At 43.7% G+C, this 13280-nt stretch overlaps 1 protein-coding gene across 6 annotated transcripts in view; it reads right to left on the bottom strand.

Annotated features, from left to right (window-relative positions):
- Nucleotides 1–13280, bottom strand: part of FMN1 (formin 1) — a 433957-nt gene that overhangs the window by 286042 nt on the left and 134635 nt on the right. For 4 of the 6 annotated variants that reach the window (XM_058738286.1, XM_058738287.1, XM_058738289.1 and 1 more), the window contains one exon: nt 7088–7205. The exons of 1 other annotated variant lie outside the window; for it this stretch is intronic. In XM_058738286.1, the coding sequence (XP_058594269.1) occupies nt 7088–7205 (118 nt within the window). Of the gene's footprint in view, nt 1–7087; nt 7206–8610; nt 10387–13280 lie in introns of those variants that run through there. One more of the 6 variants, XM_058738291.1, reaches the window with a different exon arrangement.

Genomic DNA, 13280 nt, shown 5'->3' on the forward strand with positions numbered 1-13280 from the left:
AGAAACCAAGAAAGCAGAGTTCATTTTGTTTCACAAAACACGAGGGCTTTTCTTTGTATTTTCTCCTTCCGTGGGTAAAAAAAAAAAAAAAAAAAAAAAAAAAAAAAAAAAGGTACTACTTGGGAAACTGGCGGGGACTTTAACCTACAATGCCATTTTTATGTAAAACTCACAAACATTAACTTAATTTCTTCTTGGGATGCTGAGGCACACACCATAATAGGTTTTTTAAGTTTCTTGATAAGTAATTATATATTTCAGGCCATCCTTCATAACATAAAGTAGGAGAGGAGCAGGAAAGGAAGGCCAGCTCTGGCCTGAGCACCTGTATCAAAGGGGACAAGGAAGTGGGGGGCAAGTCCAGGGATGGTTGTGGGGGAGGGGCAGGAGAGGCTGAAATATATGCAAAATTCACTGCAGTGTCTTTTTCCATAGCTTTCTACCTTCATTAGATTTTTGAAGGAGGCTCAGAATATTTAGAATCACTAACCAGAGTAAAACAGAGGTAAGGTTCCCCTGATATCAGGCATCAGTCAGTCCAAAATGTGGCCTTCATTCAGTCTAGTCCTGGCCTCAGAGCTGGTGTGACTTAAGCCAGTAGATTCTTAGGAATGCATTTGACTTTTAGGAAAAACGAATCACAAGACACAAATTCATGTCATGGGTTTTTTTGTTTGTTTTGTTTTGTTTTGTTAAATACATGCCTCGGAATATATTCAGAAAAAATTCAGGCAATGGTTTTTTTACTGAGTCAAGAAAGAAAATTTCAACAGCTTAAGATATGTTCCTGAATAAAAATCCTAAGCATTTTCAAGATCTCAATTCTCATTTGTACCTTCATATTAATTCATACATCAGTGCAATTACCAGCAAAAATCCCAAATGGATCCTTTTGAAACGAAGGTAAACTGAGATTTTCTGCAAGAATAAGCAAGCCAAAAGATTTTTTTTAATATTGAAAAAAAATTCCATAAAAACTTGAAAACAGAGCCTGAGATGTAGTTTAATGCTGAAATAATTAAGATACCCATATAAAATACAAACATAAGGACAACAGAAAGCTCCAAACAGTCCCAAATTTTGCATACAGTCACTACAGGAGCCTACTATAAAATTAGCAATTTAAGGGGGAAAAAGTTGTCTTAGATCTCTGCCTTAAGCTATGCACCAAAACGAATTTTTGAGGTAAAATAGAAAGAAAGAAGAAAGGAAAAGTTAGGGAAAATATCACTTAAAAAATTTGAAAATATTTATGATCTGAGTACGGAGAGGTTTTTTGTTGTTTAACTAGACTTCATGCCCAACACAAAGCCCTGCATAGGGCTTGAATTGACAACCCTGAGATCAACACCTGAGCTGAGATTAACAGTCGGATGCTCAACTGAGTCACCCAGGTGCCCCAAAGAGAGGTCTTCAACCAAAAAAGAAAAGTTATACAATAAAATGAAAATAGATTTGAATGATACACAAATACTTAAAATGCCTTCACACCAGACACAAGTAAAATTAAAAGCAAATGATAAAGACAGAAACTTGTTTTCAGTGTTTCAGAAGTACTGTTTTCATATGAAATATAAGAAACTAGCTTGGCAATTAATATACATTGAAGACATTAAGGCATATACTCTTACATTTAACAATTATACCACAAGGAATGTATCCTAATTAAATGTTTACAAACAAAAATATTTACACAACTGTTATTTCCATTTTTATGTAACTCAAAATACCTTGAAAAACCCTATCTCTATAAATATAATCATTGTTAAAATGCAGTCAATAAAAAAAATGCAGGCACACATTTTCAAGTGTGAAAGCAGACTATACAAGATGATCAAAAAGTTTAAGTATTCAATTCACATAGGCCCATCAGAATTCAAAACATTGGCAATGGTTTCTCTAGGAAACAGAATTAGAGACTTTTTTTTTTTTTTTGCTTTGTGATATTTCTGGTTATTTCCAAAATGTATTATTTTATTTTGTAATACAGGGAAACATTTAACACTTAGAGAAGATTTTCCAAGATCAGTAAACAAAGTCTCCACACTAAGGCAAAGAAGGTATTTACAGAACAAGGCTCTGAATGATGGCCATTATATTTTGTATGAACTAATTAAAGCAGAATACCTAATCTTCCCACAGTATTAAAAACAAAGCAAAACAAAAAAAACCAAACCAAAAAAAAAAAAAATCCAGGACTATTTCTTCATGCCATTGTATTAGAACCCTGTGTGGTCAAGTGTAACGGAGATAAATGTATGCCAATTCTCCATGCTGACTGAGGAGATTTACAAACTTCTCTAACCTGGAGCCTGCCAGGAGTATAACTTCGCTGGGTAACTTGTCTTTGCTACTTCAAATCCACACATCCCCCTTTGGTGCCCTACTCTGGGCCTCATTGTCCTAAAGGAATGGTGTAAAATGGCTCCCAGTCCTCTGACTTGTCTTTGGCCATTGGGAGTGATGGTAGGAAACAAGACCAAGAACAAAGTCCAGCTATTTATCTCCCAGATCCTTCCCTGTCAAGTCACCATAGATTGGCTGCATCCCTCTACTGAGGGCCACAGCTCCTGTTGGGTAGCTCTCGCCACATTGCCACTCAGCCTCCCTCTGAAGTTCTGGATTTCCCCAGTGGCTCCTCTTACCCTTTGCCCCTTCAAGTCTAAGGCTTTAAAAGCTTCTCACTGTTAGTGGTGCCAGACACTGCTCCAGCTCTTCGTGCCTTTTTAAACACTGCCCACACCTTTGTGAAGACTTTCTAACAAACTCTGGATCAAATCATCCAGTTTGAGTTGGTCACCTAATGTTTTATTTGTTTGTTTTTATTTATTTGTTTTTTTAGAGAGATAGCACAAGCCAGGGAGGGACAGAGAAAGAGAGAGAAAGAGAGAGAAAGAGAGAGAAAGAGAGAGAAAGAGAGAGAAAGAGAGAGAAAGAGAGAGAAAGAGAGAGAAAGAGAGAGAAAGAGAGAGAAAGAGAGAGAAAGAGAGAGAGGATTTTTTTTTTTTTTTGAGTTTTTGTTTTTTAGAGAGATAGCACAAGCTGAGAAGGGGCAGAGAGAGAGAGAGAGAGAGAGAGAGAGAGAGAGAGAGAATCCCAAGCAGGCGCCACACTGTCAATGCAGAGCCCAATGCAAGGCTTGAACCCACGAAGCCGCCAGATTATGACCTGAGACAAAACAATTGGACGCTTAACCGACTGAGCCACCCAGGTGCCTCGAATTGGTCACCTGATTCTTGACAGAACCCTAGTTAATACAGCAATATATGTAATTGCCCAAAAACAAAAAAAACCAAAGAAACTTCACAAAACAAAAAGAAAATAAAAGTGACCTAACATGATTTAGAACATTTTTTTCATATTTGAGAAAAAAAAACATTTAACCCTATGTTAACTCTATGATTCAACCATTCACAGTACCAAGATCCTTGTGTTTTCCAGGTTTTGTTTCTTTTTTTTCTTCTTTTTTTTTTTTTTTCCAGGTTTTATTTAAGACTTTGGGCAAGTTATGGGGGCGTCTGGGTGGCTCAGTTGGTTAAGTGTCCAACTCGATCTCAGCTCGGGTCATGATCTCACAATTTGTGGGTTCAAGTCCCACATTGGGCTCTGGGCTGATGGTACAGAGCCTGCTTGGGATTCTGTTTCTCCTTCTCTCTGTCCATCCCCCGCTTGTGTTTTCTGTCTCTCTGTCTCTCTCTCTCTCTCTCTCTCTCAAAATAAACAAACATAAAAATATTTAAAAAAAAAACAAAAAACTGGACAAGTTACTTACCCTTATATAACTTCAGCATGTACCAAACAGCATGTTAGAAGAGAAATAGCAGAGAGCACTGGTTGTCTATTTCTCATAGAAACAAATTGCTTTCGCCACGTTACATATAAAGGTATACACTTTTAGGTTTCACAACACACCTTTTCACTTTGCTGTGATTGAGTCTTACTTTGCCTCAAGCTTCAAAAGCTAATCAAGTTTACCGCATCCAGATGTTTCTGGTCTTGCAGCACAGTCAAGTGGCACAGAATCAATGTGAGTTGATTAACCTCCTAAGGCTATGAGGAGCCCGCTGAAAGAGATTCCTCAAAAATAACAAAAACAAAACACAAAACCAAGATCATCCCACAAAGCTTGTTTCAACAGCAAACTCCTATACCCAAAGAAGAAAAGACCATTCTGAGAAGAACATGGGGTCTGTCAGTCAGACTGTCCCAATCCCAATTCCCAGGAATAGGGAGGGAAATGCTCTTTCCACTCCCAATAGGTGTGAGGCATCCCAAACACAAAGCAGGACTGCATAGACAATGAGGTAAGAGGGCACAGTACAGGAGATGGCAGAAAGCAATGTGCTCTTATTTGAGTAGAGCAATTCAGGCCCAATGAGTTAACACTGGGGCTGCTCACTGAGCAGAAGAGGTCAACTCCAGCACCTGCAGCAAGTCTCCTGCAGGATGGCTCTGATGGGTGCTGGTGATTCTCTTAGCTGGCACATCACCGAAGTTCCAAGAGCTCAAACACTGGCAGTGGAAGAGCCCCCGATGGTGGGCACAGTGTTACCAGGATGGCTCTGGAGGCTCCGATGGGCTTTAGCTGCCAAGGAAGGTAGTTGCAGTGTCACTAACTATAAATGATGCTGATGGCTCTGGGAGTGGCAGAGAGCCTCTTAGCAGTGGGCTCCAACTACCCTCCTAGGACTAGAGAGCTCCAGAAGCCATAGTTTAAAGGGACAGATTCTCTGATACCAGCTTTCCTTTTATCCTTGAACAAAAGGTGAACTTATGGTAATTAGGTGATCTCTTAAGACCTTGGTGGGGGGGCAGGGGGAAATCACTGAATGATAAACTCTGTATAAAGGAAAATCCAAGCAGTAGCAAGTCTGAAGGGTCTGAGGGCGGCACAAGGACAGTGTAGGACTCATGATGAAAAACACCATTTCTTTCCCAGCTCTGCCAAGGACCAGGCTTAAATGTTCACAGCACAGAATTCCAACAACACACTTGAAATAGGAATGCTAGAGTCTTATACACCTAAGGATAAATAAAGAGCACTGAAGACATAAAAGCATAAGACTTCAAACACCTTAAATACCCTGAATCTAATCTCACGGTTTCTGTGTCTCTGCAGAGTGGCAAATTTTGTAGGTTTCCCTCAAGGCAGGGAAACCAATGGCAACAACATAAAATGCTTTAAACAATACACCAAATGCTTACAAGGCTCCAGTTTTCTCAACAACAGTTTAAGAAAATCACAAGGAAAATGCTATAGCTTCCTCAAAATTAGCAATCAATGACAAGGCAACCCTACACTAAGATCAAGTAATGGGGTAAAAAATAGGTAACTGCAGGCACTTTATCTTCTTTGACACCCACCGAAAGGACATCAGGAGAGTAAGGAGCACCTAGAAGCCTCTAAGAAAGTGCAGCACCAGACCTGGCAGCATGGGAAGAAAGTGCTGCCACCTGTGGGAACCGGCTGGGGACTTGGGAGGTCTTCTTCGGACAATACCCAGCCCTCTGGGTCACTGTGCTGTCACAGCTCATCCAGGAGCCCCACTATTATGGGTACTTCCCACCCCCATCTCATCCAAGACCTCAGGAAGCTGTGAGAATACATTTCATGACAAGCCAAGACTGGGAAAGCCACTGAGGAGGTCAACTACAGTGTTCCTCTGACTTTCCGGAAATGGACTAAGGAATCTCTGTAGAGGTATAAATGCCCCCAAATAGGACTTGAAGTGGATTAGAAAGCCATGTATGACATTTAGTTACTTCTCTACTCAGCAAATGCCCGTCATTATACAGAAGACTGCCCCAACACACCGACAGGAACAACACTTGGATCACCAATATGAACTAGCAATCAGAACTCTCAGTGTTCTGGTTTTCCATGAAAGCAAACATTAGCACTTTTAATTGTTCAAACTGTGCCAGATCATGAGAAAGAACTTGGTAGGTGGTTCAATTATTGCAACCACCAACACTCCAATTCTGGAAAAAAATCAACTGCAGGCAAGAAGACTGGAACAGCTGTATATATTTTTTTCGCTGAGGCTATGACACTTTTCATTCTGTAAGTCAAGCACTACAGGAAAAAAAAAATGCTATGAAGTAGTTGATGCCTTGCGAGAGCCACAAGTTTGCAATTGTGTAAGTGGAGGCTAAAAGCCATCAGATTGTAGAAGTGAAGATTCATCTGCCAACTTAAAATATATCTGTATTCTCAATCACTAAAGTAATTTAAGATACTGCAGAAAACCCACATATTACTAAACCACCCCAAATTTGATCCATTCATGTTTATCAGTGAATAGGAAGCAAAGCCTTTTTCCGTAACAGACTGATCTTCATGTACACACATATCCGAAGACAACCAGCAAAATATGAACCTGAATAATCTTCCAATATCAGGACGAAAACAAAGAGCTTTCATCCAAGATACATAAACACATATATTCAATCAAGATACGCCATCCTCTACTTTTTTTTTTCCCCCCTGTGAACCTTCCAGTTCGAGTAAAAATATCTAAATGCCCATTCCATTTTAACATATTCAAGCAAAGCTCCTGGGAAGGTTTCCAGAGAGTTAGATTGCTTTAAAATTGGCCATGCATTAAATAAAGCTTTGTGTAACAAAAGTGAAAGAGTAACTGATACAGCCTCTGTACATTCACTCCACACAAGGTTCCTGTAGCTCAAAAGCATTCTCAAAGACAAACAACAAATCGGTTTGCAGCTCTGGAGAATCATACTCTGCCTCTTCCAGCAACCCCGCCAGCTCACAACAGTATGAAGAATACCACCTGCTTCCTGAGGAATGTGTAATCTACCTGCTCGGTTAGCTCCCCAAAGGTTCTCCTACTTTACACACCTGGCCCCCCGTCATTCATTCCACTGCATTCACCTTTCATCTCTGAGAGATTCATTAATGATAACTGTGCAAAGGTTCCCTTTAACAGCACAACCCAAAAGAAAAGGCTTCAATCTTACATTTAACAGCGAAACAAAAACTCAAATTCTGGGAGTACTGAAGTAGCACTAAAAGCCACTGCAGCAAAGGATTCATTTCTGGGTACCTGGCTTCTTTTCCCATTACCTGCTTCGGTGTACTTCAATCCCACTTTTTCTTCTGTGTCTTTTGTCTTTGGGGGTGGCCAGACAGCTTGGAGTCTGCCGGGAGTCCTATCGTCCTGCTCAGTGGGGCTGTGGTCAGGCTGTGGAAAAGTGGGGAAAGAAAAAGTTAAATGAAATCTGGCCAATGCCAATTAATCCCTGAAAACATGCTAACTCTAACCCTAAAATCACTTTTAATGGCCTGTTGCACATTGCACTCATTCACTGTAATTGAAACTTCTCACTCCAGAATGACCCTTTTCCAGAAAGGTAAAGTGATCAATTGGGGGGCTGTGGGGGGGGGGGGGGACACACACACACGCACACACACACACACACACACACACACACTCAAGACCATGTGTGATACAACAAATAATAGATGATAATAGATGATGTTTATCATACAACTATTTAAAAAGAAATCACAAACTTTGAACTGAAGACATAGATATAAATGTACTATAATCAGGTACATTTATAGGAATGTTAATAGAGAAATCCCAAACAACTCAGCTGTAGGTCAAGATACACCTCTCTAAGCACAACACATTGCTGATTTCAATTTGTTTTCCTTTCCTTTTCTTTCAATAAATGAGATGGCCTTCATACTCAAGCCATTTTTATAGGGGTTGAGTTTTACAACTAGGAGAATGCTATATCGCGTTTAGTTCTTAACTACAGCCTAAGAATGTTTCCAAAGATTTTAAAATTTTTAACATCTTTACTGATCAAGTATATAAGAGGGGATAACTGTATGCTGAGTTGACACTAAAATTCTACTCACGGTTCTCGTGAACCTTTGGGATCTGTTAGACAGGTGTCTGCTAGTCTTCATGAATTACCTGAATTAATTTTCTTAATAGTAGCAGCCTTCACTAATTAGGTGCTTACCGAGTACTAACTTGACTTAATCTTCACAACTGCCCTGTAAGGTGAAGTCTATTCCGTTCATTACGCGGACAAGGGGATGGAGGTTCAGAGGGGACCAAGGTCACCCGGCCAAGAAATGGCAGAGTTAGAATTAAAACCGGGTCTCAATCTAAACCTAGTGATGAGGGTGCCTTGTAACCAACACGGGGACATTTTAATCCTAACACAAACACCTATGTCGCCAAATGGCAGACTTTCAAAGTTAAAATATAGTTTTTGCAGAGGTATAATTAGGTGGTGAGGAAATCCGGGCTGTTTCTCCCTCCTGCATCACAGCCTCCTGCTGCCTAGTTTTTATAAGAACATCTATTAATGCTTAAGCTCAGAGTGACAGTTTCCCTTTCCTACCCACACATCTTTATGTATAGCCCTTTTATGACACTCCAGAAAAATATAAGGAAGACAGAAAACGCCAGTTTCACTCCTTACCCCTCACAAGGATGATTTGATCTTAATCCTCTTCACCTAGAAGAGACTAACAATAGGTAGTTGGGACTCGCTTTTGACAGGAAACCTGAAAACTACAGGTTTCACTGCATCTTAGGACAAAACACAAAACCCAATTCTACATACGCTTTTGGAATCAGAGGGGCCATCCCCTGGCCTTGACCTGGATCGCTCAAACACAGCTCTCAGGGACTCCTTCTCATGCTTCATCTTGCGCTTGAGAGCTTCCAACTCCGAGGTGTCAGCTGTGGTCCCCTTTTTGGGGGGACGAACGAATATGGCTTTAAAGGCCTCGAGGGCGGTCTCTGGAGGCTTTGGCTTGACCTCTCCACCCTGAGTTTGGGCTCCGCTGGGGCCGCTCTGGCTCTCCCGGGCAGCACCGCAGCCCATCTCTTCCTTTCTGGGCTGTTCAGGGTCTCCTGCCCTCACTTCTGCTTTGGGCATGTCAAGGATGAACAGCTGAGAGAGCTGCTCCAGGAGAGTGGGAGTGGCCTTCGGGTCAGCTGTCTTCTCCCCAGTCTTCACGGTCTGCGGCCCTGCCTGCGCTAAGGACTTCTGAACAGGTTGCGTCAATTTGAGCAAGGCCAGGTCTCCATCCTTTGGTTTAATTTCCGTGATGGTCTTCCCTCCCTCGCCAGTAGCCCCTTTCTTCAACACACGAAGTCCACTAAAAAAGGCTGGAAGCTGGAATGCCTTCTCCCCAGGGACTTCTTTTTTTGACGCAGCATTCTCGGTAACACCAACAATCAAGGTCTGGTCTGTTACTGCGGGTGGATCTTGGTAACTTTCTTCTCCAACTTGCCCTTGGACGGGGCTGTGCTCTGTCTGAAGACCACCATCACCAGGTTCGGGTTTGCTATTTGTCTCGGATGGAGTCCTCTGAGGACCTTCTGCACAGCACTCTGCATCATCCCTTTCCCCAGTGATACTATTTTCCCCACAATCACGTGGCTTTTCTTTGGGCTCCTGAGATGGCTCAGCTACAACACTGGGAGACTGTGGGCGACTGGTGTTGCTTCCCTCTTCTGGCTGCTGGCCACCATCATCAGAGTCAGAATCACTGGTGGTGTTCACAAGAGTCCCACGAACCAAAATGACATCGTCTCTGTTCACGCTCAGAGTACTGAGCGGAAGAGGCTCTTGACCCAGGAGAGAAATCCCTGCGTCTGCTATGATGCTCTGATTTCCCTCGGACTCTGTCTCCGCCCCTGCAGTCTTGCCATCATTTCCCAGGTCAGGTAGAACCTGGGCCGCTGCCTCCTGTGGATGGGAGCCATGGCTGGGATCATCCAGCTGAGGCATTGGATCCAGGACCAAACTGTGGAACGCCTTCAGGACTGCGTCTTCCTCTTCAGGCTTCACAGATTCGAGCTTACTTGTAAACCCAAACAGAGTCTTCATGGAGAACTTGCTCAGGATCGACTGAGCCACTTCAAGTCTGGCTTCAGGTTTTTCTGGCTCTGAGACCTCATCATTGCCATTCAGAGAGTCTCCGACGCCCTCCATGTCTCTGCAATGCCCCCGGTGCAAGTTCTGGCTTTTGTCACTTTCCCTACTGTCTCAGTTTATCCACACCATGGGCTCTGAGCTTCCAGGACAGAGAGAGCAACAGGACCCGGCAGCCTGACTCCGCCCCAGAGCAAGCACACTTGGTCTCTTTCAGGTCACTGGCTGTGTCCTCCTTCCGGTGTGAGCCAGGATGGTGCGCCCAGGGCCAGCTGTAAGAAGTCCGAAGAGCTTAATGCCCAGAAGCAGCATCGGCTGCGCACCTTACTATACACGGACTGGGGAGGCTGCTCCGCTGGGACTTCCGTATTTATTCCCGTGGACAAAAGGGGTTTTGTCGTAGGGAAAGTCAGTCTGCCCCCGGTCATCCCGGCCCAGGACTTCACTGCGAGCTCCGCCCCAGTGCCTGCCTGCAGTTCTCCCGATAGCTTTCAACTTCCTCATTGGTGAGCAAGGGAGGCTCCCGAATGTGCTGAGCTGGCCAGCAGATCCTGACAGCCCTCAACCCGACCCCCACCCCGGCCCCCCCGCATCAGCCCAAGAAATTCAAAAGTGAATCAGCAGAAAAATGATGAAACGTTTCCTTTTTGCCCTTTAAATTTTGGTCAGAAGCCTGTGCACCATCCAGGCCAAAAAACCTAGCAGCACACACAGATCAACAGCCACTTACAAAGCCCAGAGCAAAGAAATAAGAGTAGGGAAACAGATGATCTCAAACTGCCAAGAACTCTCTCAAAAGCAGTTGATTTACAGCTCTCAAAGCTGTCTTTTTTTTTTTTTAATGCTTTCTTCCGCTTCCCTGCAGGTTTCATCTGGAATGCAGATTTTAGCTGGTGGGGTCGGGGGGTGGGGAACCAACACAACTGGTTTCAGATTACTGCTGTTTTAGCTCTGCCCCGGTGTCTCACTGTTCTACAAACAGGTACTTAGGCAAGCACGCCCACCACACCCAGTGGCCACCAGCCTTAGGCGGGCAGAGTAAACAGCCCCAGCCCCAGCAGGAATGATTACCCTCCACACACTCTGTGCCAACCCCAGGCTTCTGCTCAGCAGCTCTGACTTCCTGGTTTCCTTAGGAATCCTGATGGCCGAAGGGCACCCCGCTCTGCTTCAGTGATCCAACCAACTAAGTGAAACCTGGCATGATACAAGGTAACACACAACCTGCCTTGTTAGGCAAAGCGATTTATCAAAGGTCCCCAAGGAACCACATTCCCCCAAAGGGCAAAACATCTGAAAGGTCTCTGTCAGTCAGGTTTCTATCACAGACCCAATTTGCCTAAAACAAGAAGGGCAGACAAAATCACCACCAACCATCAGAGCAAGGTAGTTTCCAACACTCTGATCATATGCTGGGAACTTGGCAACGAAGGACGTGGAAAAATTGCCGCTCTGTTTCCTAGCTGCATGGCTGCCTCTTGGGACAGCTTCCTGTCATACCTGAAGGTCTCAGTGTTTTTCAAATCTGGTCCAGTCAGCAGGCATTTACTAAGCACCTGGGATGGACAAGTTACTGTACTGGATCATGGCAGTCAAACTGGCTTAGGAGTAATCACCGGCCCTCTGAGCAAAGCTGCAAGAAGATTGAGCCCAAGTGTTAAACACAAACAGCAATTTATTCTGCAAAATAGAAGCTGGAGCCACAAGCTTCTTGTGCAAAACGGCAGTCTTGCTTGATGTGCACCAGGGAACAGCCATGAATGTCACTCTGATGACTTGAATCATGTTCCCCAATAAGTATTAACACTGAAAAATTTTGACTGCAATACATTTTTTTTGTTTTGTTTTGTTTTTTGTTTTTTTTTTTTATTTTTGGGACAGAGAGAGACAGAGCATGAACGGGGGAGGGGCAGAGAGAGAGGGAGACACAGAATCGGAAACAGGCTCCAGGCTCCGAGCCATCAGCCCAGAGCCATCAGCCCAGAGCCATCAGCCCAGAGCCTGACGCGGGGCTCGAGCTCACGGACCGCGAGATCGTGACCTGGCTGAAGTCGGACGCTTAACCGACTGCGCCACCCAGGCGCCCCGACTGCAATACATTTCTAGCAGTGTGTTCAAAAGGAACCCTCACACAAAAAGGGTACATATTATAATATCCCACCAATCCCTATGGAAAAGTTAAGACAGCACTTCCTGGCCCCTGGTTTGACCTGGTGTCTAAATGGAGACTTTCCCACTCACTCCTGATGCTAGTATGTGTGGGATTATCAAAAGGCCGCCATAACACACAGAAATCTTCATAGGCACCATTCAAGTCTTAGAACAGTTTCCTGTCCAGAGGAAATGCCCTTTGATAAAAATCAGACTTCTGCTTCTGCAAGAATGAGGAGAAAAGGAATCACCACATCAAATCATAAGATCAGTCTTATGTTCTTAACAACATATAGACCGTCCAACACTGATATGTGGGGAAGAGATATGACACCTATTTGGTGTCGACCTTTTTTTTTTTTAATTTAATTTTTTTTTTTTAACGTTTATTTATTTTTGAGACAGAGAGAGACAGAGCATGAACAGGGGAGGGGCAGAGAGAGAGGGAGACACAGAATCTGAAACAGGCTCCAGGCTCTGAGCTGTCAGCACAGAGCCTGACTCGGGGCTCGAACTCACAGACCGTGAGATCATGACCGGAGCCGAAGTCGGATGCTTAACCGACTGAGCCACCCAGGCGCCCCTTTTAATTTTTTTTTAAACGTTTTATTTATCTTTGAGACAGGGAGAGACAGAGCATGAACAGGGAAGGGTCAGAGAGAGGGAGACACAGAATCTGAAACAGGCCTCAGGCTCTGAGCTGTCAGCACAGAGCCCTGAGCGGCCGACTCAGGGCTGCAACTCATGGACCGTGAGATCATGACCTGAGCTGAAGTCGGCCGCTTAACCGACTGAGCCACCCAGGTGCCCTGGTGTCGACCTTTTTAACTGGAGGCTCTATTTTTCTCAGACCTAACTATCAGTTTCGAGAATAAGTTTCTGAGCACTCCCAGCACATCTGGACGAAATGGGACATAAAGTGTCCCCCAAAGGTTGTTGGCCTTTTTATACAACAGTATGGAGAATTAAGATTTTCAGCATTCTCTCAATACCCACGGATGCCAATACAATTTCATGGAAGTTGTGACAAGTCTTGAGTCCTAGGAAATGATTTGATCCCAGTCCCTGGGTTAGAGGTAAGTAAGCTATTAGGTTTATTTTAAAAGTTAAGTAACAGTGCTCGCTTCGGCAGCACATATACTAAAAGTTAAGTAACCATGGGGACGCCTGGCTGGCTCAGTCGGCAAAGTGTGCAACTC

The sequence above is a fragment of the Neofelis nebulosa genome, chromosome 7 (genome assembly GCF_028018385.1).
Source record: "Neofelis nebulosa isolate mNeoNeb1 chromosome 7, mNeoNeb1.pri, whole genome shotgun sequence".
In the NCBI taxonomy this organism is placed as follows: Eukaryota; Metazoa; Chordata; class Mammalia; order Carnivora; family Felidae; genus Neofelis; species Neofelis nebulosa.